The sequence below is a fragment of the Lipomyces japonicus genome (assembly GCF_038497905.1).
Source record: "Lipomyces japonicus strain CBS 7319 unplaced genomic scaffold V1514scaffold_3, whole genome shotgun sequence".
Taxonomy (NCBI): Eukaryota; Fungi; Ascomycota; class Lipomycetes; order Lipomycetales; family Lipomycetaceae; genus Lipomyces; species Lipomyces japonicus.
In genome coordinates, this window is record NW_027117815.1 from 192,454 (window position 1) to 217,493 (window position 25,040).

Sequence of the window (25,040 nt, forward strand, 5' to 3'; positions counted from 1 at the left end):
CCGCTATCTGACCTGACCGTCTGGAATGAAGGCTGTCCAAGTTGTGAATAAACGAATCAGTTCTAGTTTAATTAAAAAATAATAGATTAAACTACAATATATTTTATTTTTTAAAATCTTTAGAACTTTTTTCTGATTATCATGTGTTGTAGGTTGGAGGTGTATAATAATAAGCGTTCAAACTTTAATTCCAAACTTCTTACAGTACTTTCAACAGAAGACCAAAACAAAATGTAAATCAAGCATGTAATTATAGCATATAAAACTCAACTGCAACAAATAATATACAGAAAAACTTTTATTTTAATTAAATAAAGTAACAATCTCAAGTTTAAAGTAACAATTAATTTAAGAACGAAAGACACCTAAAAAACAGGATTCCCGTCAAATAATTTTTCAAAACTTGCAGAAAAATTCTTGTGTACAGCAGCTCACACACAACAAAAAAAAATTAATGACAAAGACAAGCTATAAGAGTCTCAAATTCAGTTGTATTCATTAAGATCAAGCCCATATTTATTGAAAAGGCCTAAGATCCAGTATTCCACCTATCATTGAGTCAATTCATACTGATCTTCAGGTACTCGAACCCACGAAGAAAGACATTTATACAACCAGATCGGTCTCACAATCTTAATATGCTTATATTCCTTTGCCTGATGAATCTTCCTTGTACCGTAACGCTCCGCAATAACGTGAGTGACTTCAGCTGAAATTTCTTCCACAACTTTAGCACCAAATGATCGTGCCCATTGTACAATATCAACCCTATAATTGTTATTATTAGTTACATATCACTAAACTTGTACATACGTATCTATTTTAACCCCAAGCGGTATAGTTCCTGAAAACACCAGAGTAACGTCACCCAAAACATCTCTTTTCATCTGTGGCATAATTGTTTTAATATCTGGAACACCACTCTTCCAATCCACTGGAGTCCGCTTCCTTTTGTTAGTCGGTACAGTATTTTTGGACTTTGGTTGGTATCGGCTGTAGTAACAGTTATGTACATTGGCCAGAATTTGTCCAATATTAATTAACTGATCATCATGATCAACCAATAAAGTATTTCTCTTTGGAAGCTCAAGCGCAGATTCAAGACTTTTTTCATCATTATTGTGTGAAGAATCGTCTGAGGTATCTGAAATAGTGATATTGTCCAAATCCAAATCAGAATCGTCATCGTCATCGTCTTGCAACTGGCCAACTCCATCTGAGCTATTATGCAAATTGCTTTCATCAATAGAAAGAACTTGTTTATTTTCTGATACTCCAGATAGACCCTGTAATTTTGTAGCAAATTCTATTATTTTGTTTTCTGAGGTGCCAATATGTTCTTCATTGGAGATTTTTTTTTCTCCGTCAGCGGAATTTCCGCCTAGTGTAACAACTACTAACTCATTGGAAGCTGAGTCCACATTTGAATTAAAATTACTAGAGTTTTCTTCTGTACTGCTGGTCAATTGCTCCAACATACTTTGCTGACGTGCAAGCGGTCTGTCATGCTTTTCTGACTCAATCAATTCATTTTGTCGTTTTTTCTGCTGTGCCAATAGCTCTGGGTTAGTTTCGCCACCTCCTAACTCAATCAAGTTATCTAAAGTAGATGAATTAAGCATAGGCGTATCAGGTAAAACTGTGTTCCCAGTTACAGAGCCAAATTGCTGCCTTTTAGGTAAAAAGCTCGAGTTTATATCCCCAATTCCTACAAAAAACTCATATGGTATCACCTTAATTAAATTGTCACTCCATTTCCAGACGTCTCCTCTGTCGTCTATGACACATACTAAGCTCGTATCAACCGGAAATAGTCTCTGTAAATTTTTTTGCTCCAAATTTCCAGATTCGTCTCTGCTTAAAATTCTGTCTCCAAAAAATTTCCCCGTCGGATCAATGATACGTGACACTGCACGAGCGTATGTCTTGGTTGCCATGGTATAGATATGCAGCTCATATAACTGAGAAACGTTTTCAAGGAACTCCGTAAGACCAGGACGAAGCTTAACATAATACCAATAACCATTTGGACTAGGCGGCTCATCCAATGAAAACGTAGCAACATCCTTCACAGCATCATAATTTGGATTGGATGGATCTTTTTTCCATTCCCCCACCGTAGGGTCCACCGTAGTATGAATCACTGTCTGATCTAAATCAACCACAAGAATAAGTTTGCGAGCGGCGAGAAGTTGTAATGCGCTGTTTTTCTCAATCCTTTGAGCTTCTTCAAGTGAAACAGTCAGTCCAGTTGAATTGTGGAACATGTTTATACTCGCACGGGAGACGTCTTGATATCCTGAATAATCCTGACTAGATAAATTTTGTTATTACTTTTGTAATCCCAAGTGACAGTATTAGCTTACAATGTTAAATCTTTTCCGCAAAGTGCACACATTCCAGCATATTGAACAGCGTGTGTGCAAGGCTCAAAAACCGAAACAACTACAGTACTATGACATAGATTAGAAACAGCAGGTAACAAATATACAACACCGGAACTCACCCGGCTGCGGAAATGACGTCTCCTGCTTGAACTCTCCACTCGCCGGCTATACCTTCCACTGGAGCCTCAAACACGCTAATGATAGTTTTTTCTACGTCAACTTCTTCTTCTAAATCACGAGTTTCCTTCAGAGTAGTGACATAACTGTAAGAGAAAAGAGGCGCATGCTTGTCAATTTGCTCTCCAGATCGAGCTTGTAGCTTCACAATAGTAATAGGATATCTTAGTGTCCAAGGCAATGAAACCTCAGTTTCCGACATATTTTGACGTTCTGCTTATTGTATTCTCAGCAAATTTTAATAAAACTAATCTCATACACAGATAACGCTTTATTAATAATGATCTGAGCGTGAGAGTCAAAGACAACCGCATCAAATATATAGTGTTCCGCGTAATATAGCTATTATATTGCAAAAGTCATGTGTTGTTTTTCAAGTTATTGTTCTTCGCACCCGTTAAAACTATAGGCATGCATATATATATATTGGAGTTGAAGACAAATATTGAGATTTATCAAGAATAAACATTGATCGCGAGAGTAATTTTCGTATTCGCCACTTTAGAGTTTAACAGCCCGATGGTTTTCTTCAGTGCGCTTATATAACATAGTTACAACCATTTTGCAAAATACAGAAATAAAAAACTTTTACAATTGTACCATGAGTTACGTACTTCAATGCAATGCCACGAATCTCAGAATAATAAAATCAAATAAAACAAACTTTACTAATTGCATTTCAACCAACTGTATAAGTCAAATATTACAAACGCCCTATTGTTATGAGTGACGGCAAGGCCCGCGTGCCAAATTCAAACATTATATATCATTAACGGTGTCTAAACACTAAATCATACTCCCAATTAAATTTTACAACTTGCCCTTAGGATTGTGCACATCTGTATCGCCACAGAGTTCTCTCCAAGAAATGAATTGTCCGTCGACAGTAAATGCACCTCCAGTCTCATAGACCTCTTTGGACTTTGCGATCACAGCTGGACTTTCCCTCTCTTTATACCACCACATTTTAGGCCACCAAATGTCCATAGCCTCTTTAGGACCATTAAAATGAAGAATTGGCGGCAGTGCTCCAGATATTTTATTGAACGCGAGAAGACGACGTTCACTAGGCGGCTTTCTCGGAGAACTCATAAGATCGTCTTCTAAAAATATGACATCTCTATGAGAAAAAGTCATCGTTTGAAATAGATCTGACGTGTAGTCAACAGTCATCTTAAGATCCTGCTCGCCAAATACATCAGCAATATACATTTGATCTGAAAACACTTTCTCAGGCGGTGCAGTCGTAATGGAGTGATTTGCTCGATCATAAACTTGCTGAAGTACCTTAACCGGACCAATCATGTTTCCTGAATTAAGCCATCGAGGGCGGTGGTTAATGTACCGAAGGCGAGAATTAGTAGTCTTGGTAGCGTCATCAGTGTCAGGGCCATAAGCATCTTTTGGAAGAGGCGATTCAGGAACATTGACACAAGCAGGAGAATCAAGATCATTTGGCCAACACTTCTTATCTGCTCCAAAAATAGCCACTTCGTAATCATTATTTTTGGTAGTAATTTCTAAAAACCTGTTGACAAAATCTGAGTACGGCGTTTGATACCATACATCGAAACCATCCATAATGAGAGCATACTGGTCCGGTCGTAAACGATGAAGATAGTCATCAATTCCGTTGATTTTGCGAACACGAGCTTGAGGTGCATTTTCAAACACCTTGCCCCAATTGATAAGAGTAGGTTTTGGATAGTCGTTGATTAAAGCAGTGTACAGAGATCTGCAGAAATTAAAATGAGTTGAAGTAAGAGGAATCAGAAATTCTAGCTCAAACGGCTTTCCATTTAATGTTTGTGAATTGGTCTGAACCACGCTCTGTTTATTTGCCAAACTATTGCTGCTGCTGGAGTTTTCACTCAACTTGGTACTGGTAAGAACTGGTGTTGACCTGTGAGCTATTGGGTCCTGTTTCTAATTAGTAAATAAAAATGCACTAACAAACGAAACTGCCTGTTGCTTACCTGAAATACAGAGAGAAACAGAAGAATAACCGCAATGATCCCAACAGAAAAAAGAAGCTTCCTCACCGGAGAGCCCTTATAGGAAAACGAGGACATAGCCTTCCACGAAACAAAAAAAAAAAATATATGTATGTATGTATGTATGTATATATATATATATATATATATAAATAAATATATTCAATTAACGGCCCGTTAAAAATACAAAATGAATGAATAGGCTGGTTATACAGTTGAACGAATGTATAAGACGACACAAGCGAGACGACTAAAGGGGTCAGTTTTCTTTGAATAAGTACCAGCGCGCTTGAGAGTCGGGCTGCACAAACTTAAAATTGGGCTGCAAACTTTCTGTTTCTGCACTAAAACACTAAAAAAATTGGCACTTTTCATTGCATGGTGCAAGGCACCGAATTGTAATTTTCAGTTTTAAGTAGCGTTAGTTAGTTGGTATAATAGTTAACAAATCGCATATTTTTTTATGCCATTGACGACACGGAAATTGCATAACATTAATACAACCAGATAATCATAAACGCCAGGCACTACACCTACAGTTTTAGGTACAATTCGCATAATTGTTCTTAGACAATTATGAAAATTATAACTTATGCGATTTGCATAATTGTACTAAATAATTGTCTGCGGGTGGGTTTGGCAATGAAGCTGAGTTTTCCTTAAGCCTCACCCAAATGACCTTGCGCATTATATTTGGTTTAGTTAGACCATCATAATTCATAAATTTATTGTTCTGCACATATAGCTACAGTAGCTACTTAAAATAAAGAATTCCAAAAAAAAGTAGCTAATGTATAACATATTTCTTGGACGTAGTTGTGCAAAGTTTAAACTATATAAAATACAAGCCATTGAAAGATTATTTTAACTATAGATTAGTTTGTTACCCGGACTTATCTATGATTATGAGAATAGCAGATGAACAGACGATTGACAATTAATTTACACTCCAGACTTCTTATGTATTAGCTATAGGTCAATTTCAATGTTAACAGTAACTGAATATATAAATGAGAAATTGCCGTCTGTTGACTCTTTAGCCAACCTGGACGATTTGGTTACGTCTCTTGACGAATATCAATCTGGTTTAAATTCCCAGGTACAGAATCTTATAAATTGTATTGCATTGTATTGTATTGGTATGTTAATTTTATAAGATTCAAAATAGCGAAAACAAGGTCACAAATGAGCATGCTTCAATATTATTGGTTTCGGATAAAATATTTGAAGATTCGAGTAAATATCTTTCCAATTACGACGATCTTCAATTGAAACTAGCGAACATTGCATATGCATCAAAACCTGATCTATTAGCCAAAGTCGATAATTTTATTTCCAAACTTAGTAGATTACAAATTGCTAGAGACTACTTTCGTGTGTTAGATGAAATTCATTGCTTAAGGTATATGCCATTGTTTTAATCAACTTAAGAAGTCATTGTTGCTAATTTATAGTGCTTTGGCCACGTCGGCAATATATAAAGACGCGGAGTCAGCTCTTAAGCATTACTCTGATTTATCAAGACTGTATCAGTTAGTTTATGAAAAAAACAAGCTTTCTGATGATCCAACAACTTATCTTGTTCCTTTTATGGAACAGTCGAGGTTAGCGTTACGAGCCTCTTTGCAAGATAAGCTTTCCAGGTAAGCATGCAGTTAAATTTCGACTTTATTTCTCTAAGTCTTATAGTGATCTTCGCAATTCGCTGGATGCAATTGGCTGGCCATCGAAGATTTCCTTTAAGTCCGACTTTAACGAATTTTGCTCAGCTTTCACAAACCTTATACTATTTCAAGACAGCAGTTTTGTGACCAAAAATATAGATGGAAATAATAATGAGCCAAGTCAAATAATCGCATTTGAAGTTCTTATCGAGCAGTTAGATCTTCGTTTTCGGTATCATTTTGAAGGAAATAGAGATACCAATAGATTGGACAAGCCTGAATGGGTTTTTTCTCATGTTCTCGCAACAGTGGAGGAACATGAAAACTTTCTCCAGACTGTTGTTCAAGGTGTTTTACGAAAATCTGTGTATGGACAAAGTCGTCAAGCCTTGCATGAATTTATTTACGCCTATTTGCCCTCAGTAGTAACAAAGCTTAAATCAATGATTCCGATTGCCATGTCACAGCCTCAGTTACTAAGTCATATTATGATGGAAACTATGAAGTTTGATGAGGCCTTGCGTGAAATATACCTGTTTTCGCCGTTTGGAGTTAATGATTGGCAGGGACTCTCCGGGATGATTATTTCCAACCATGGATGGTTTCAAGGATGGCTGACAATCGAGAAAAATTGTGAGTTTATCATTTTTTTTTTCGAGTGGAATTTAATTTTTTAATAGTTGCCCTTGCGCGATATCGAGAGATTATCACGGCACCAGATGCATGGCTTGTCGATTCCGATTCTGCGGGAGACGCAGAGGCAAAATCTACCAAATCTGCTCTACGATTAAGATATCTACTAGAGACTATAACGGACCGATATAAATCTCTCCGATCGTTTACGCACAAAGTGAACTTTCTTATGGATATACAAGTTTTTGTACTGGATAGTTACCATGGTCGAATATCAGCGTCGTTGGATGCTTTTGAATCACTCACCTCTTCTCTTGTTCGTGCTGTATCTGGCGTTCACGAAGACGACCGACAAAAAATGGTTGAAGGGATATCCGGAATCGAAAGGCTCTGTAGGGCGTATTGCTCAGCTTTTTCCATTCGCGATGCTCTTAATGACTGGGGAGAAGATATTTTTTTTTTGGAGCTTTATGAAGAAATTACGCTTCGGGCATCACCGAAAACAAAGAAATCTCTTCACACTGAGATTTCTTTTTCAGATATTCCAGATGATCAAGGAACCATATTTGATGAAACAGTGAAGTTCTATGAGAGACTGCAGGAAAGAGCAGAAAACTTGATAATAAAACATTTACAACGGGAGGCTCAGAGAGTATATAGAAAAGATGCCGGATTTCGTCAAATGGTAAAGAATAAGGATCATTCACCGATGGAAGTACTCAACAGCTCTGCTGACTTGTCAGCAATGCTTCATTTTCTTTCCGTCACTATATCTAACACGTCTTTTAAAAAAATTATCCACGCATGGCAAAAATCGTTAAACTTTTGAGTAAATGAGATTTCATAATTAACATTAGCTATAATAAAACACTCGTTTTTAATTCATGCTTTCCAGAAATTTCATTAATGATTCAGTATTCCCGAGAAAAGAAAATTGTCAATGTTTTGATGGTGGCTTGCCTTTCAGAGCATCTTTGAATTCTTCAAATAATATTGATCCAAACTTTTGAACCCCTTGCAAATTTTTATTGGAATTTGCTACATTTTCTTTAGAAAGTAAATTGTCAGTGCAATATTTAATTAAATAATAATAACGTACTTATGTCTTCAGCAAAGCCTGGAGTGTTATTAATTCCTTTGTGGGTTGCTCTAACAACTTTATGGAATGTCTCACTCTCCAACAACTAAATATTATATTGTTAGCCATGTTTGAAAATGCTTAACTCATGGGTAACGATAAGAAAATGACCAACCTTTTTAGTCAAATAGTTTTGTAAATATCCTCGCCACGGCATTGTTAAATGCCGATTAGAATAGCATACGTGTATCCTAATCACAAATTCCTATAAACTTCTTCAATGGCAGTTATCAATGAGTACTGCGCCTTTCTTTTACGCCTTTCTTTTAAGGAATATACTAAAAATGTAGTAACTATAGGATACTAAAATCAATATTTGGGAAAGTGCTACTTAACGACGCTCATATTACTCTTTCTTTAATACAAAATATCACGTGACTGACGTATTTTGTAGAATACATTTTTTTTGGAGTACAGCCGAGATCGATGATATATAAGTGTAAATAAATGATCAAATTTTCTTATTAAAGATTGCACATTAGACAAGTTTGATCATACATAGAAAAATATTAAGATTAAAGAAAGATGGACGATTCATTATATGATGAGTGAGTTATGTGATATGGATCCTAGTAAATTACTTATTCGCAATATAGGTTTGGCAACTTCATAGGCAATCCTGACTCTGATGATGAAGAATTGTCAAATAAAGAGATTAATGATAACGAAGAAGATTCAAAGGCATACGAGTCTACGTCTTCTATTGATGAGAACGAAATGGATGTCGACGCCGGTACGACGCATGTAATATTATTGTTTTTTTGACAGAATCTAACTCAATTCAGAAGAAACTAGTACCGCTGTCGTACTTCATGAAGATAAGCAATACTATCCTTCAGCTATTGATGTATTTGGGGCAGATGTCGAGGCAGTTACTCACGAGGAAGATGCGCAACCTCTCTCTGAGCCAATCATTGCACCAATCAAGGTGAAAAAGTTTCTTATCGAGAATTTTGATTTACCAGAAGTCAACTTTTCTAGAGAGTTTATGTCGGACTCACTAAACGTTCCAGAGCACGTCAGAAATGTTGCTCTCGTTGGTGGTTTGCACCATGGCACAACTTCAATACTAGACATGCTAGTACAGGAAACACATCCTCAAGTAAAAGACCTTACCGGAAGACGTCAAGATGAGCAAATAAGATACACTGATACGCATTTTTTGGAAAGACAGCGGGGATTGACGATTAAATGCGCTCCAATGTCGATTCCTTTGCAAACTACTAAAGGAAAGACTCATTTAATAAACATCCTAGACACACCGGGCCATTCTAATTTTGTTGACGAAGTAGCATGTGGTCTCAGACTTTCCGATGGAATAGCTCTTGTCGTGGATGTCATCGAAGGCATCACTCCTAGTTCTAGGCAGGTAATCCGTCAGGCGGTGTTGGAGAAGCTGTCTATAGTTCTGGTAATCAACAAAATTGATCGGCTCATATTGGAGCTTAAACTTCCTCCAGCAGATGCGTATTTGAAATTGAAATATTGTATCGAGGAAGTCAATCAAATTCTCAAGTAAGTCAACTCACGGACTTTTTATTCCCAAAATTAACATGAGGTTTTAGTTCTTTTGCGCCTACGTTGAACAGTCTTAGACTTTCTCCGGAGAAGGGCAATGTAGTTTTTGCTTCTGCAAAACTTGGTTTTGCGTTTACTTTGGAATCATTTGCAAGCATGTACAGTGCGCTCCACGGTACTGTCAGTGCAAGTGATTTATCAAGTAGATTGTGGGGTGAAATATACTATAATTCTAGCACCAACAAATTCACTAAGAAATCCCTAACGTCTGATACGAAAAATGCGTTTGTGGCTTTTGTTTTGGAGCCAGTATACAAACTTTTTAGTTCTGTATGTCCAACGTTCACGAAAAAAATTATATGTTATTAATGATGATATAGGTTATTAGTGATTCGTCTTCCGAACTTAAAAGTACGCTTGAAGGGCTTGGAATTTATTTACGGCCATCTGATTACAAATTGGATGCAAAGCCCTTGTTAAAACTTGTTTGCAGTCACTTTTTTGGGAACGCGACCGGTCTCATAGACGCATTTGTTAATCACATTTTATCTCCAGTGGAAAGTGCCAAACAAAAAATTGAAACAACATATAGTGGACCTTTAGACACCACCATCGCGAAGTCACTATTGACATGTGACCAGAATGGTCCGGTTGTGGTTCATATTACAAAACTTTATAGTTCACAAGACGCTTCTGAGTTTTACAGTTTTGGAAGGGTTTTAAGTGGCACATTAAAAATTGGTCAAGAAATTAAAGTTCTCGGAGAAGGGTATTCGTTGGAAGATGAAGAGGATATGGCATACGCAAGCGTTAAAGATCTTTGGATTTATGAGTCGCGTTATAAGATTCCAGTTTCAGGCGTTCCAGCTGGAAACTGGGTGCTTATCGGTGGCATTGATATGTCAATTGTGAAGACTGCGACTGTTGTTTCTAAAGATTTGAAAGATGACGTGTTCATTTTCAAACCCATTAATCATTTGACCGAATCCGTGTTCAAGGTGGCAGTAGAGCCTGTTAATCCTTCTGAGCTACCAAAGATGTTGGATGGATTACGAAAAGTGAATAAAAGTTTTCCTTTATTACAGACAAAGGTGGAAGAATCTGGGGAGCATATAATTCTTGGAACTGGTGAACTTTACATCGATACAGTTTTGCATGACCTGCGACGAGCGTATTCCGATATGGAGATTAAGGTTTCAGATCCTGTAACTCGATTTTGTGAAACGGTCATTGATCAATCTGCAATTAAGTGCTATGCAGAAACTCCGAATAAGAAGAACAAAATTTCGATTATTGCAGAGCCACTGGAGTCTGGTATTGCGGAAGATATTGAATCTGGAGCGGTAAACATTCACTGGCCAGTGAGGCAAATTGGTCAATTTTTCCAAAACAAGTATGATTGGGATATCTTGGCTGCAAGATCTATTTGGACATTCGGTCCAGACGATACCGGCCCTAATATTCTTCAGGATGATACCATTACTGGAGAAGTTGACAAGAAGCTTTTGTTTTCTATTCGTGATTCTATCAAGCAAGGATTTCAATGGAGTGTCCGTGAAGGTCCACTTTGTGAGGAGCCAATACGAAATACTCGGTTCAGAATTATGGATGTTACTCTGACATCAGAAGCAATTTATAGAGGTGGTGGGCAAATAATTCCTACAGCACGTAGAGTTTGTTATTCTTCATTTCTGACCGCGTCACCGCGTTTAATGGAGCCGCTTTATTCGGTGCATGTCATTGGACCCGCGGAATGCGTTTCAGTACTATATTCGATTCTTCAAAAACGACGAGGGTATGTTCTTAAGGAGTCCCCTATTCATGGTACACCTCTCTACTCTATTGAAGGTTCAATTCCCGTTATTGATTCGTTTGGATTTGAAACGGATTTACGCGTGGCCACGAAAGGCCGGGCTACTTGTTCTTTGGTGTTTGAAAAGTGGCAAGTCGTTCCTGGCGATCCTCTCGACAAGGAAATTATAGTGCCGCCATTACAAGCGGCTGTTGGTCAGGCGCTTGCTCGTGATTTTGTTTTGAAGACAAGGCGCCGCAAGGGCTTAAGCGAAGAACCAACAATCACAAAGTATATCGACCAAACAATTGATTCGTCAATTCTTGGAGCCGTTTGAATATTTTATTAGGCAATAAGAAATCACTGAGCGAGTTGTATTTTGTCCAGAGTTTTGTAATAATATTGTAAAATATACAAATGTACTAGTAGTGGTAGTTATTATATAGCTATTAAGGTTATTTGCTTTTTTCTCAAGGCAGCCGAAGGTTAATAATAGCTCGCGCGGCTGAGCTAAACCTTGATTTATTATGCGCTACGGTTGGTCTGCATTGACAGTTCAAGATTGAACGGCATTTATTGATGATAATAGGCGTGTCTATCTTTTATTTTATTTTATCTAGCTCTCATATATATTCCTGATTAGGGAGTCAGGATCCTAGCGTTTCAAAGTTCGCTGCATTGCTAAAAGAGTGGGGTTGATTATTGCAACGTGTGAAGGCAACAAAATAAGGGGAAAAGGAGATTTTTTTAGGCTACATTGTCGTTCATTGGGAGTTTCATGTTTGGGGTCTACGCTTTGAACAATTTTTTTTTGAAAAAGAAACAAAATGGACCAGGAATCAGATACTTTGCTTTTTGAAGTCGAGGATGAGATATATTCTTGTAAGAAATGTGATAAAGTAAGTTACTATTTATTGTGTTTATAGGTCTCAATTGACAAAAAACAATAGATACTAGAAGAAGGCAGAGCGTTTGAGTTAGGTAAGGTTATATCTTCCTTTGCGGTTAATTAATATAGTTGGCTAATCAAATACTAGGCGGTAATCGATGGCACGTAGAGTGCTTTCGATGCTCGAATTGCAATTCACAACTTAATTGCGATGCAAACCTGCTGGTACTCGGCAATGGGAACTTGATATGTGGGAATTGTTGCTATTCATGCTGTGTTTGTGGCAACAAAATTGAAGACCTTGCAATTCTGACTGGAAAAGATACCGCGTTTTGCTCATCATGTTTTAAATGTCGAAATTGCAAACGCCCAATAGAGAATCTTCGATACGCTAGAACGAGTCAAGGAATTTTTTGTATGGATTGTCACCAAAAATTGATGGATCGAAGGAAACGAAATAACGGCAAGAGACGTACTGGTTCACAAAGTCGAAATGGCGAATCAAAATCAAACGTGACACCTAAGAAGACGACGGCGTTGGAGAAACAGATTTCAAATATAGCGAGTCAGAATGATTCGGGAATTAATGAAAACAAAGATGTATCACCTAGTATTTTGGACAAGATTCTTCCTCAACTGCCTGGTCAATTAAATGCGCAAGTGGTGAAAGCACTTGCTAATTTTTCATTGCATGTCGACTCTACTACTGAACATAGTATAGAAAACGAAATAGGAATCAAAGAGCAGCAAGAAACAATAGTAAAACATGATTCTCAAATTTCTTCTTCATCAGTAATAATTGGTTCTTACACGGATTCTAATAACACCGAACCATCGAAGGCGGCAGAAGAAACAAATCTTTTGACAAATTCTAAAGAAGATTCTCTAAAGGACAATGATATCTTAAGTTTGGAAAGGCTGGAAGGAGTTGCTGCTAATGATGACGAAAAAAGTTCTAATGCTGTAGAACCTTTAAACCCCACTGTTTTTCCAGAAAAACAAGTTGATCGCAGTTCCACTAATACTACCGATCCATCTAACGGTGATGAGACCGATCCGACTCTAGCACAAAATGATTCAGAAAGCATATATGAAAGCAGCACAGAAGTGAGTGGTTCACTAATAAGAGATCAGTTAAGTGAACGATCAAGTGTAGATAGCAGTAGAAGAACCTCAATATCTTCAACCCTTTCGACTTCAACTCTAGCCAGTTTTTCACGATCTTCAAAAGGGTTTCTATCGGAGTTAAGCAGTCGCAGGTCATCTGCAAATTTTTTATCTTCCAAAGTTCGAAGGATATCACGTTCTTTTACTTTAGACGGGTCATCTTCGCGTACTATTGGAAGCAGTCAAGTTGAGGCTGAGACCTCCAAGGGAGACTTATCAACAGAATTTGTTTTTCCCAGTAATGATGCATCACATGCACAACCAGCTTCTGACAATAACAGATCTTCAATAATCGGGATTTCAAAATCTGATTCGTCTTCTGCATCTTTATCATCGAAATCTTCTAATATTGACATGCCAAAAAATTCGACCTCGTCACGATCAAATCAAAATGCTGGCATTTTACGACCACCAATTGACTTCTCAAAGTCAAAGACAGGAAAGCATCAGCAAAAACGATCTGTTTCCTCGGCTACTGCGTCATCTTTTTTCAATTCTTCTAAGAAAGCATTCACTCGGTCACATAGTATATCTGTTAATCACACCGATTCTGAGGGTTCTGATAACACGCGATCAGAAAATTTGCTAGCTTCTTCAAAATCTTCTTCATTTGGATTGGCTATGCCGTTTGCTAAAAAAGATCGTGAACAAAAATTAAGAACTGACGATAATTTGTCAATAAAGGGGTCAGGTTCTGGAAAAGATACAGGTTTTCCTTCGACACCGGATGATGCAACAAATAATTTTTTTCAAAAAACTCAAACACCTGTGCTCCAGCCTCCTGAGACATTGCGTATTCCAGATGAATCGCCAGTAGGTCTATATAATTCTTAAAATTTTGATCTAATATGCTAACTTTTTCAGACACTTTCGCTTTCTTTACTGGGAGATAACTCATTTTCTCTGGACGAAGATTTTGCAAATATTATAAATAGTCAGCTACAGTCATCACCGCGATCTCCGGGTCGAGCAGCAGCTACAAGGGCAAACCACATTCAAACATTATTAAGAAAAACTAGCAAGTCAACTCTAAACATTCGTGGCTTTGTTTCCAGAACGCCTTCACCAAAGCAGCGGAGAGAGCCCGGTCCAGCTTCGGGTCACAGATTTATAAATTCATCTCCTTCGGTCCCATATGAAGACCTTCCTAAATACGGTACCGATAATTACATTTCCTTTCAGCATTATAAGGCTGCCACAGATGAGTTGTCGAACTTGAAGTATGAACTAGTGAAATCTTCACAACGTGTCGTTGAATTAGAAGCCTTCATAAATATGGGTACACCAAACGCAGATCTTCTTGAGAAGAAGATATTAGAGGATCGTCAGCTTCTAGCTAATTTACAGTCGCAAACTTCTGTTGCTTGGAAAGAGCTTGATATTCTCAAATGGGCGAATTCTGTTGAGCACAAAGAAGATGGCGATTTGTCGATAGAAATTGTCACTAGACTTCGCCATGAAGTGGAAAGTGTAAAGGCTTCATTGAGTTCTGAGATAGAAGATTTAATATCTCAACGAAATGAACTACTTGATGAGAATATGAGTCTTGCAAAACTCAAAGAAATGTCACTCAAGTCATTAAAAACGCTCGCCCCGGCGAACAAAATTGTCAGTGATTCTTCTGGAATCTCCAAAAACAGTCATGCTCTTGCAAAAGGGTCAATCAATAATTCCGGTTTAGCAGATACCAAAAACAAGGGTCAAGATATCTTGCAATCTAAGCTTTGTTCTGAAAATGCGTCCTTTGATGTTGAGAGTGGTGCGTCTATCCATAATATTGATTCATTACAGGATACTACATTGGTAGGCTCAAGAGATATCAGCGATTCTGACAGTACCAGCATAGTTTTGGATGATCACTCTGTTGAAACTGAAGCCGTGGCACAAACAGCGTTCACTGCTCAGTCATCACTGGTTAATAGTACTAATAGCGGTCGTAAATTTTGGCGCCGTGGAGGAGCTGCAGCTGCGGTTGCAAAAGTTAAAGGATTAAATAAGTTATTTAACAGTGATGGGATTGGTGCTGTGGTCGGACTTGACCATCCCATCATTGAAAACAAAGCTGGCTCGACGGGCATGAACGGTTTGGCCATTGTTTTGCCAAAAAGCTCAAGTGCTAACAGCGCGTTGCACAGTCTGTCGAATACAGGAGGTGGCTCCAAGTTTCGCGGGATGAAATTTAAGGTGTCTTCTACTAATGGGTCTTCAGCGTTAGACAAGAATATACTGCAAAGTCTAGAAATTGGAAAATTAGCTCTTTTGGAAGGTCGCAAGATTCCCTTAATTGTCACACGTTGTGTTGAAGAGGTCGAGGCGCGGGGACTTGATTATGAAGGCATTTATAGAAAATCAGGTGTCAAATCACAAATAGTATCAATCCAAGGCGTTTTTGAGCAATATGACTTAAGCTTGCGAACCAGGAGGATAACTCAAAAAACTGCTTCTGATCTCACAAATGAGGCAGCCGATAATACGTTCGATGTTGAGCAACGTTCTAATTCGGGCATGGATGTTCATTGGGAGGAAGAGTTAAACGATTACATGTTGATTGATATTTGCGGAGTTACCAGTGTTCTTAAACAATATCTTCGATATCTTCCTGAACCATTAATTACTTATAATGCATACTTGAAGTTTGTTTCTTTAGCAGGTATGAAGGATATTTATGATTGTTGAAATCGAATTTTTCTAACGAGTGACAGATATTCATGAGTTTGAAAAGAAACTCAATGCTTTAGTAAATGTTATCAAATCTTTACCTGAGTCGCACCAAAGGTGCCTGGAATATTTGTTTCAGCATTTAACAACAGTCGCTAGTTATAGTCACAAGAATTTGGTAGGTATTCCACAATTCCTCCTTTTTTTTAGCCTTACTAATTTGTTTTTTTTTAAAGATGACGGCAAGAAACATAGCTGTCGTTTTTGCGCCATCATTAGTCCGGGACTACTCTGGCTCGCGAGAGATCATGGATGCTCAAAAGAAGAATTTAATGGTTCAGTTTATGATTGAGAATAAGGATCGGGTGTTCTCGCAGGAAAGTGAAATGGTTTAGTTTAATATTGGGTTTTGGCGTCTTTTTGGTATGATTTTCTTACTCTTTTTTTAAAAAAAAAACATGTTATAATCATGATTGTCTTGGTGCAACATCTATTATATACAAATCATAAAATGTTGTAGAGAAACCCGTTGATAAAGAACACGACTGCAACGTCGTATTAGTGGAATCAACTATCTTGAAGGAAACAAAAGAGAAGTTTGGTTTCTGCCAATTCCCCATTGCACCACATTAAACATGTACTCCTTTGGATATGCATGCTTATCAATTAAATGCAACCGCCTCTTTTTTGGTTCAGAGCATATTTTTTCACAGCCTTCAACAAAACATCGATATATTTTTTCACCCCTAGATTTCTTAACTTGCAAGAACGGATCGTGCAGCTCTGAAAAATGTAATTCAAGAAGATAACTTGAAGGAAACATTCGATGACAAGCACTGCATGATAATGCATGTTCAGTAGAGTAATGCCGTTCAAAAGCGGCAGTGGAATCAAAAGTCTGAGGCCGGATCGAGCAATTAGGAGGAAGAGTGCACTGAATTGAGGGCGACGGTGTTGTATTATAAAAAGGGAATTGCTGGGTTTCATGATATTCCTGATCAGAGGGTGATCGAGCACGCTTAGCCATCTTATTCACATCTTAAAAAAGTAATACATGTACACAGTGAAGCAGTAAATTATTACTTGTGTTTAAAAAAAAAAGTTTTGGTTTTACGCAATTTTGACGAAGCTTACACATTCAGGGTCTGGTACCCATTTAGTCTCCGCCGATGGTGGTTGGTTTATCACTTAATACAGCAAATTGCAATCAGTTTGCAACGATACATTAATCGATATTAATAGTATTTCCATAAGTTATTTTAAATTAAGATGGAATCGCAAGGTTCTAAATTATTCCGATTTCCGATTCCTTTACCTGCTCTGCCTTCGTCAGCACACGTTCGAGCCGCTGGCGTGTATCTTGCGGGTGCCTTGTTTTCACTTGGGTTTTGGTTTTTTTTAGATTCGGCCATATATTCAAAAAATTTCAATGCGTCATTCGTGCATGTTAGATTTGTTGATTGGATTCCAGGCATTTGCTCGGTATTTGGAATTATTGTCATAAATTCAATCGACAAGGCGAAACTTTCGACCGACGCATCGTACTCATATGGCGATGGTGGCGTGGCATGGAAAGCCAGAGTCGTGCTATTTTTTGGTTTTGCTTTACTTGCAGGAGGATTTGCCGGTAGCATTGTGGTGCTCATACTAAAGTATATTATTCCAGAGTATTCGTGGCCAACCCTGTATTTCGGAATTAGCAATGTTATAGCGAATGGATTACTGATGTTGAGCTGTGTTGTGCTCTGGGTATCTCAAAACGTCGAGGATGAGTATTCTTATTCTTTGTCACTATGAGTTTATTATGTGAAAGTTGAGCTTTCGCGCAGGCTAAATAGGCTGGCACTGGTGGCACAAGGATTTTAACTATTTTGAATTTATAAAGGATTTTATCGGTTTGGGTTTTTTAGTAGCAGAGTTTATGTGTATTTATGGATTTTATATAAAAATTTTTGTATTTTTTTTTTCTAATCTTGTGTCTGCTTTAGCTTTACTTTGCATCTACCCTAGATTTAGGCAAACATATGCCATTTTCAGCCGCCTCTTCAAAATCAAGATTTAATTGTTCTTGGTAACGATCTGCATCGAATTGAGAAACAACAGTAAAATCTTCTTTGAATAGCTCTTCGAGCTCACGCTCGACCTGTTTTCCGGCTGCCTGTGCTGCCGCGGCAACACTAGCAGTTTCTGACTTGCTTTCTTCTGCAGCTTTAATCTGTTCGTACATAAGCCTGATCCTATTATCTTTTGCGTCAATATTGCTGTCATCGGAACCTGGTGGCAGTAATGAAGATGAATCTGGAGACGTATCATTCCATGTACGCATTTTTGTTTTTAAAAGATACTTTCCCGTATCATCTTGACGCTCCATCGTGACAAATTCACAATAATTAACATTTTTCAGGATTTCAAATTTTTCCACTGTCCACCGGTACCATTTCATTAAAAATACTCTGGTCATTAATCCATGCGTTACCAATACCAAAACTTTTGCAAACTTGTCCGAATTAAATTGTCGAAAAAGAGTTTCATTAAACCCAGCACACCGGTCGTACACGTCCGCTGCTGATTCTCCATTCGGAATTCGATAAAAAAAATGACCATACCTAGCCCTTTCTTTCCATATCCGCGCCATTTCGTCCTCGTCATTTTGAAAATTTCCAAAATCTTGCTCGCGCAGTCTCGGTTCTTCATACACACGATATTCCACGTCTTGCAGTTGTGACACTATCTCTTGCGTAGTCTCTCTCGTTCGACGGTAAGGCGAGGTATATATCAGCACATTTTCACCAGGCAGTAGGATCTCTTTAAGCTGGCGACCGGCAGCCTTAGCTTGAGTATGTCCCCTCGCAGTCAAAGGCACCTTGTGATTTGGAACGGTTCTGTTGACTGATTTATCACCTTGAATAGTGTCAGTCACAACATTAGTAATAGAATATTGGGGCTATACAGACAATTGCTCTCGGATTCACCATGTCGCAATAATATTATTAACTAAACGTTTTCTCAGTTAAATCCAAATTCACTATAAACTAATATTTTGGTCTGGGTACCCTTGGTCTTCCCATATTGATCGTAATTGACGACAGTTAACAACAAGCTTGCGGGGTAAATCGATTTGATTTAAAAAAATAAATTCACCAGATGGAAGCCAATAAAAAATATTATGTATTCGTAAAATGATAGTAGTTAACCTGTATAATGACTATTAATGCTTTCTATAATCATGCCAGATTTAAACCTCATCGTAGATACATGCAGGGTCACCAATGATGTTATGTTACCAATCATCACATACTTTGTACATGCAAATCAAGTGATGGCTGGGGTACCTGGATGAGGGTTTGGGTAATAATTACACACAATCGCGCATCTATTACGTAATTGCTGAATCTTTTGAACTACTATCGGAGAAGAGCGATAGACGTAATATATAAAAATCCTGCCCATGCCCCCCCCATACTGCCCACAGGACTTGCCGTTGTTTGCTCGCCGCGTGGAAACTTGCAAGCATACTCAATTATATACAAATCACTTTCGAAGAAGTCATGACAGACATTAAACATCCCATCACTTGTCATATCCTGGACACGGTTTCAGGAAAGCCTGCACCAGACATACAAGTAACCCTTTCAGTATTTTCTCATGCCAAGACCGATTTTGTGGCATTTGCCACTGCAAGTACTAATAGTGATGGCCGGATAACCAATTGGGATGGATTAAATAGTGCAGAAGATTTTTTGCAAGCTGTCTCGGCGGCTGCCAGCGGTGACAGCTGTGACGTGTTTAGAGCTCGCTTCTTGGATTTGGAGGAGTATTTTGAAGGTGACACGTTTTTCCCTTATGTGGACGTTGTATTCAAGGTTGCAAAGGGGAAACTAGGCAATGAGCATTACCATATTCCACTTTTATTGTCGAGATATTCTTATTCGACATACAGAGGCAGCTGATTTATAGAACGAACAAAATTCTCATCAAAATTATGTATCATACTCGACTCTATTTATTTTTTTTTTGTTTTTTTTTCAGTTACTGTCTTATGCAGTCTAATATTTCGTGCAAGAAATACTGGCGCTGATTTCTCTATTCGGACGTTTTTCGGACGAATTCTCGCGAGTCGCCAATGCGTAGCCCAAAGCAGATCCACGTTAATTCTCCGCCTCATCCTTTTCGAATGTGCACTGCGGATGCTCTTTTTGGCAATAATTGTAGTATGCTTCAACCCTCCTTTAAACACTTTCATAATATTTCTTCCCGATGATCTGATCCCATTGGACACAACATTCATGTTTTGCTGATTAGAAATGATTCTGTTGCGATTGCGTTTGACTTGATCAGCTAGACTCGAGTTTTGTTGTTGATCGGGTTCGATATCTTCAGGTTCTGGAGAAAAATCTAGTGGTGCCCATTGCTGAGGTGACGCGTCCTGATTTGTTATGTTTTCATGTTTTGACACTTCTTTCATGTGTGGAAATAATATGGTCTCGATATAACGTGAATGTAACTTATCCAAAACTTCATCTTTCCTTTGATTTTTAAAAGACAGCAAAAATGATGAAAACGATAAGTGAATTGCTTGTACCAAGTTGTATGAAAGTGGTTCATTAGCCATTTCTGGCTAAAATCGCTTGGAACTGAACGCAACTTTCAAGACTGAACTTGCAAACAAAATTTTGATGTTAATAATTTCAAGACATGTAGTTAAGCGTGTTTTCGCATAATAAAAGACTGTTAGACAGCCCTAACAATTCATCAAATTTCTAAATTTGTACACAGACTGAACTCGATATTCAATCTCTCGATTTAAGACCAAATATAATCGCTGCTCTCTTACCCGGATTAAATGTTGGAACGGTTTAATTAATCATTGTAATTTTATGTTTTCTACAGCAGATAATATAACTAATGTATTTACAGAGACTTCTTTAAAAGTAACATTGAATTTTATAATTTAAAAATTACTTTTCCAAAAAAGTGAAGCCAAATCAAGGATTCTGCAAACATAAAAACCGACACCATAATAAACCAAAGATCAAAATCACCCCATAATTATTAATCAATAACTTGAACACCATACTCCGTCATTGAGATTTAATCTAAACAAGTCTCCATAAAACTTCATTGTCGTCTTTCTGTCTCAAAGAATAACCAATGCCTTCAGACCAGCCACCGCCGTACCAAATCCTACCGCAGCGACATTCTGAACCCCGTTCTTCACCAATGCGCCAAACAATGTCCTTTCCTCCTTCATGGACCAACCAGTCATTAATTTCTTCCAATGTTGCCAGCCAGTCATCCATCGATCCTTGCAAAGGCTTCACAAATCGCGCGATGGTCACATGTGCAGATGGCACTTGATAACGACTTTGTACCGGCACTTGAGCCTTTTTTTGAACAATATCAAAAAGATCTTTGCGATAGTGATGATATGAGTACCATTCCTCGTTTTCCACAATTTGAGTGTCCGGAAGAAAACTGAGAGCTAACGCAGATTGATCAAAGCTAAGAACTGGTTTAACCAACACAGCCGAGGGATTCGGAGCAAGAAGACTGGTAAGATAAGGCCGAATTTTTAGCAACTCTGCTTCAACAGAGTCATTCCCCGCAGAATGTAAAATCTCGAGCGCTGTCATGTGAAGATTCTGGGCAGGCATGAGCCAAATGTCAGGCTCTACTCGTTGAAGCATAGACTGAACTTTTGAAACCAAGTTGATGACTTGTTTTGTAGGCCTGCACCATACGGTTACACAATTTCTAGGATCAAACTCAGGCGGCTGGTGATCAAGCACGAGGCCCCTCAATATCATGTCGGGCGAGACCGCACGTTGTGTTTGTAAAACGACTCTGCGATCCTTATTGCGTAATTGTCGATGTAGATCATAAGCCTTGGCCATAAGCTCTGGAGTATTGTATGTCTGAATGAAAGAGTCAAATGGGTTTTGATGGTGATGATGAGTAGTCAACCGAGCTTGCGGAGAATCATGAGACGATAGAGACGTCGTGGCCACGCTAGACACTGTCGTAATCGACATATCGATAAACTGTGCAAAAGTCCCAAATCTTTCACGGCTTTCAAAACCAAGTTCTAGTGATATTTTAAAATTATTCTAGTCTTGAGCAGGTCCGCAATGAATGCAACGCAATGAGATAGTAGAACGATAGTCAATGCTTGAACCAAAACTTTAATATTTAAACAAATATGCAACAAAATAACAAATGATTTATCTGATAGTCTGAAACAAGCGAAACTGTGGGAGTTGCTTTACCTGTGTATAAAGTCGACAATGAAGTTGCGAGGTCTTTGACGCCGCCACTTCAGTCAGGTACGCACGCGCAGCCGCAATGCGGTCGGGGTAAGGGTAATATAGCATAATTCCGGAGATAAAAATTTATTAACCGCATTTGGTATAACTAACCTTAAGTGCTATACAAGTTTGTTTAAATTAATTTTCAGTTATACATGTGTACCGAAATTTAAAGATTAGAAATTATAATATGTTCTATAAATAAAGCAATCGCTGGTAAGTCTAATAACTAACTATATTAACTATACGTCTATTAATTTTATATGCTATCTAGCCGAACCTTGATCGTACATGACCCATAACCTTTCCTCCAAATACGAGATCTGCTCTCATTTCGTTGCCTCCATCAAGAGTAAGAAGAATATCAAAAAAGATTTTATAAAACGTATCTCCATCTGGACCAGAGCAAGTCTCAAAGAACGATGTGGGAACGGTAGAGAGATCAGAAGTCAGCACTACCATGACCTTGATTTTCGGATCCGTTGTAAACATTGGACATATGTCTTCGTCAGACGTATAGAGTCTGTCTTCAAACAAAAGTGAAGAACCTACAGCGACTTGTCGAAAAAATGAAATTTTAATGGTCTGGCCAATTTTTAACTGCTGGCCTTTCTGAACAAATACTTGTCTCGTGTGCTTGCACTTAAATGTTCCATCGAGTGATGGCACTTTGTATTCCTCCGGATGTGTGCCTGGGATGAATGGTTGAAGAGTGGCCATTAAGTAGTGTTTTCGCGCCACTCGCGACACCAAAACGCGTTCATAGATTCCAGTCACTACTGCTCCCCTGACTATTGCTGCAACAGAATCCATCGGTCTTCTTAATTTATTGCTATAAGACGGAGGAATTTGTAATTTTAGCTGATCGAAAAGATACGTGGACGCACCGAACCCGCCAACGACAAGAATCGCTTGTAAACGCTTATGTTGAGCTTCGACCGAAACAATTTGATCCCTCACAAGCTCGACAATGCGAGCCACCGTCAGACTAAATGCAGATAAAATTTCATCGTTACTGAACGTCATATTTCCTTCCACAATGTCTGCCTCCACAGAATCAATCTCGAGGCCGATGTCAATGGTCCAATCCACGGTAGGCTTGTTGACAAAATTTACCTTAATTCGCTCAAAATCTTCTCGGCATCTTCTGTAAATCTTGTCTTTAAACTTCTTTATCTTATCATTGCTAAGGTCGGGCGGAAATACAATCCTGTCCACGCGTGCTTTCACAACTCTCAGAAAACTAACGTCCACCGCAGTCGAACCACAAGCATCACCCGTTCCTTTTGTGCACTCTCGAACCGTAAAAGGATTTTCATCTTCCACTTCATAAGCAATTAAATCTACAGTGCCACCACCACAGTCAACGATAAGAAACGTATCGGCTTCCTTTAGCTCCAGGACTCCTCTCTTGGCACAAAAAATCGCCGCTGCTTCAGGTTCTGTAATCAAAGACAACCTCCTATCATCCACATCTTTAACAAACCCCGCTTTTACTGCAGCCAATCTAGTTGTCGCCTTTCCTGCATCATCCCAAATAGCAGGCACTGTAAGAAAATATTGAATGTTCTGTTCTTCTCTTAAAAAAATTTCACCTAATTTTTTCTCCAATTCCTTCCTCATTGCATCCCTTAGACGGCTCAGATAATCTGCAGCAATATCAATCTCAGATTTACCAGCAGGAAGTGGCGGAAGCCGACTTGGGTCAACATATGTTCGATAATTTCGTTGAAGATGTAGCTTGAACCATTCAACCTAATCATATTCAAATTAGTAAATTTTTTGATAAATATATAATGATTACTCACTTTTTGGATTCCAGGTCTTGGAAATCCTGCTGCGTTAAGAACACCTTGTGCGTCACTTCCCCATCCGACTACGTTTCCGTGACTATCATAATACAAAACAGTTGGAATTTTAAACTTTGTCATGTTTCCAAGACCCGGCCACTCTGATATAATATCTTCTTTGGCTTCAGTTCCAGTAGCCCAAGCGACTATCGTCACGTCAATAACAACATTTAAAAATATAAAATAAGTATACATACATGCAACACCACTATTGGTAGTACCAAAATCAATTCCAACAATCAATGTCGACTTGACCACTGCATTTCCTTCAACTTCAGCAACGGCTGGCCGAGTAGGAGGCGGGGCAATGCTGGGTGAAGCTGTACTTGAAGATTGAGATGCGACAGAATTGGACGATTGATGAGTCGTGGAAGAATATTCTGGCCTTTGATAATTGGGAGAATCTGAAGAGCCAATTGCATTGTCGATTGCTGGCTGGGCTCTAAGCCTGTTGGTATTGGTATTGGAGACATTGCTTGTTGTCGTGATATTAGACGAAGATTGAATATTCGGAGGCGGCAAAATCCGAGAAAAAGATTTCTTTTGATCAGAACTTTTACTCTTTCTGTTGGTCAACTTCGTCAAGAACATTGCAAATTTGGTCAATTAATGTATGGTTGTCGTGGAGGGGGGAGTTTATTCCAACACCCCTCGTTGCGAATGTTCTATATGAATAACAATAGATTCATAGACCAAGCTACAAAATGGTATTCGCCTTAAAAGCGAATAATCCTTAAGTAGCTGAAAATAAAAGCAAGCAAGAACGCAAAACAACGGCTTTCACAAGTAATGGTAAACAATAGACTCTTTAATTAGAGCCGTACCTTTTTTTTCAAAACTTAGTAAATACGATACGTATAGTTAATTC

The 25,040-nt window shown here is 38.3% G+C and overlaps 13 protein-coding genes across 13 annotated transcripts; 5 read left to right on the forward strand and 8 right to left on the reverse strand.

The window, feature by feature from the left end:
- Window positions 1–272: 272 nt before the first annotated feature.
- Window positions 273–3,051, reverse strand: V1514DRAFT_324554 (uncharacterized protein). The gene is made up of 4 exons (XM_066926444.1): window positions 2,507–3,051; window positions 2,367–2,453; window positions 814–2,313; window positions 273–768 (listed from the first exon to the last, which is right to left on the reverse strand). The coding sequence occupies exons 1-4, from the start codon at window positions 2,764–2,766 to the stop codon at window positions 552–554; spliced, it is 2,064 nt and encodes a 687-aa protein (XP_066785707.1). The 5' UTR covers window positions 2,767–3,051; the 3' UTR covers window positions 273–551.
- Window positions 3,052–3,065: 14 nt separating this feature from the next.
- Window positions 3,066–4,814, reverse strand: V1514DRAFT_301609 (uncharacterized protein). The gene is made up of 2 exons (XM_066925547.1): window positions 4,541–4,814; window positions 3,066–4,484 (listed from the first exon to the last, which is right to left on the reverse strand). The coding sequence occupies exons 1-2, from the start codon at window positions 4,634–4,636 to the stop codon at window positions 3,375–3,377; spliced, it is 1,206 nt and encodes a 401-aa protein (XP_066785708.1). The 5' UTR covers window positions 4,637–4,814; the 3' UTR covers window positions 3,066–3,374.
- A 691-nt stretch (window positions 4,815–5,505) lies between these two features.
- Window positions 5,506–7,729, forward strand: V1514DRAFT_361594 (TIP-1 family-domain-containing protein). The gene is made up of 5 exons (XM_066929713.1): window positions 5,506–5,657; window positions 5,716–5,960; window positions 6,013–6,201; window positions 6,248–6,855; window positions 6,903–7,729. The coding sequence occupies exons 1-5, from the start codon at window positions 5,544–5,546 to the stop codon at window positions 7,682–7,684; spliced, it is 1,938 nt and encodes a 645-aa protein (XP_066785709.1). The 5' UTR covers window positions 5,506–5,543; the 3' UTR covers window positions 7,685–7,729.
- A 9-nt stretch (window positions 7,730–7,738) lies between these two features.
- V1514DRAFT_116949 (uncharacterized protein) lies at window positions 7,739–8,331 on the reverse strand. Its single transcript, XM_066924411.1, has 3 exons — window positions 8,109–8,331; window positions 7,955–8,039; window positions 7,739–7,902 (listed from the first exon to the last, which is right to left on the reverse strand). Exons 1-3 carry the CDS (start codon window positions 8,148–8,150, stop codon window positions 7,793–7,795), a joined length of 237 nt encoding a protein of 78 aa, XP_066785710.1. The 5' UTR covers window positions 8,151–8,331; the 3' UTR covers window positions 7,739–7,792.
- On the forward strand, window positions 8,240–11,761 carry V1514DRAFT_288501 (P-loop containing nucleoside triphosphate hydrolase protein). Its single transcript, XM_066925258.1, has 5 exons — window positions 8,240–8,541; window positions 8,590–8,726; window positions 8,779–9,508; window positions 9,559–9,841; window positions 9,892–11,761. Exons 1-5 carry the CDS (start codon window positions 8,519–8,521, stop codon window positions 11,638–11,640), a joined length of 2,922 nt encoding a protein of 973 aa, XP_066785711.1. The 5' UTR covers window positions 8,240–8,518; the 3' UTR covers window positions 11,641–11,761.
- A 369-nt stretch (window positions 11,762–12,130) lies between these two features.
- On the forward strand, window positions 12,131–16,412 carry V1514DRAFT_275223 (uncharacterized protein; the record flags this gene model as incomplete). Its single annotated transcript, XM_066924884.1, has 10 exons — window positions 12,131–12,202; window positions 12,254–12,284; window positions 12,341–12,670; window positions 13,070–14,002; window positions 14,453–15,122; window positions 15,282–15,744; window positions 15,820–15,850; window positions 15,887–16,009; window positions 16,062–16,195; window positions 16,254–16,412. The coding sequence occupies 10 exons, from the start codon at window positions 12,131–12,133 to the stop codon at window positions 16,410–16,412; spliced, it is 2,946 nt and encodes a 981-aa protein (XP_066785712.1).
- Window positions 16,413–16,433: 21 nt separating this feature from the next.
- On the reverse strand, window positions 16,434–17,089 carry V1514DRAFT_324570 (uncharacterized protein). The gene has a single exon (XM_066926445.1). The coding sequence runs from the start codon at window positions 17,042–17,044 to the stop codon at window positions 16,589–16,591; it is 456 nt and encodes a 151-aa protein (XP_066785713.1). The 5' UTR covers window positions 17,045–17,089; the 3' UTR covers window positions 16,434–16,588.
- Window positions 17,090–17,222: 133 nt separating this feature from the next.
- V1514DRAFT_324571 (uncharacterized protein) lies at window positions 17,223–18,059 on the forward strand. Its single transcript, XM_066926446.1, has one exon. The coding sequence runs from the start codon at window positions 17,287–17,289 to the stop codon at window positions 17,812–17,814; it is 528 nt and encodes a 175-aa protein (XP_066785714.1). The 5' UTR covers window positions 17,223–17,286; the 3' UTR covers window positions 17,815–18,059.
- Window positions 17,957–19,309, reverse strand: V1514DRAFT_324574 (histidine phosphatase superfamily). The gene is made up of 3 exons (XM_066926447.1): window positions 19,071–19,309; window positions 18,972–19,011; window positions 17,957–18,918 (listed from the first exon to the last, which is right to left on the reverse strand). Exons 1-3 carry the CDS (start codon window positions 19,083–19,085, stop codon window positions 18,008–18,010), a joined length of 966 nt encoding a protein of 321 aa, XP_066785715.1. The 5' UTR covers window positions 19,086–19,309; the 3' UTR covers window positions 17,957–18,007.
- A 256-nt stretch (window positions 19,310–19,565) lies between these two features.
- Window positions 19,566–19,967, forward strand: V1514DRAFT_340549 (uncharacterized protein; the record flags this gene model as incomplete). The annotated part of the gene is made up of 1 exon (XM_066929028.1): window positions 19,566–19,967. The coding sequence occupies one exon, from the start codon at window positions 19,566–19,568 to the stop codon at window positions 19,965–19,967; it is 402 nt and encodes a 133-aa protein (XP_066785716.1).
- V1514DRAFT_324577 (uncharacterized protein) lies at window positions 19,890–20,795 on the reverse strand. The gene has a single exon (XM_066926448.1). It carries the CDS (start codon window positions 20,627–20,629, stop codon window positions 20,021–20,023), a length of 609 nt encoding a protein of 202 aa, XP_066785717.1. The 5' UTR covers window positions 20,630–20,795; the 3' UTR covers window positions 19,890–20,020.
- A 95-nt stretch (window positions 20,796–20,890) lies between these two features.
- V1514DRAFT_324578 (RNA ligase/cyclic nucleotide phosphodiesterase) lies at window positions 20,891–22,295 on the reverse strand. The gene has a single exon (XM_066926449.1). The coding sequence runs from the start codon at window positions 22,047–22,049 to the stop codon at window positions 21,114–21,116; it is 936 nt and encodes a 311-aa protein (XP_066785718.1). The 5' UTR covers window positions 22,050–22,295; the 3' UTR covers window positions 20,891–21,113.
- A 242-nt stretch (window positions 22,296–22,537) lies between these two features.
- V1514DRAFT_324579 (uncharacterized protein) lies at window positions 22,538–25,020 on the reverse strand. Its single transcript, XM_066926450.1, has 3 exons — window positions 24,370–25,020; window positions 24,131–24,318; window positions 22,538–24,077 (listed from the first exon to the last, which is right to left on the reverse strand). Exons 1-3 carry the CDS (start codon window positions 24,761–24,763, stop codon window positions 22,593–22,595), a joined length of 2,067 nt encoding a protein of 688 aa, XP_066785719.1. The 5' UTR covers window positions 24,764–25,020; the 3' UTR covers window positions 22,538–22,592.
- Window positions 25,021–25,040: the final 20 nt, after the last annotated feature.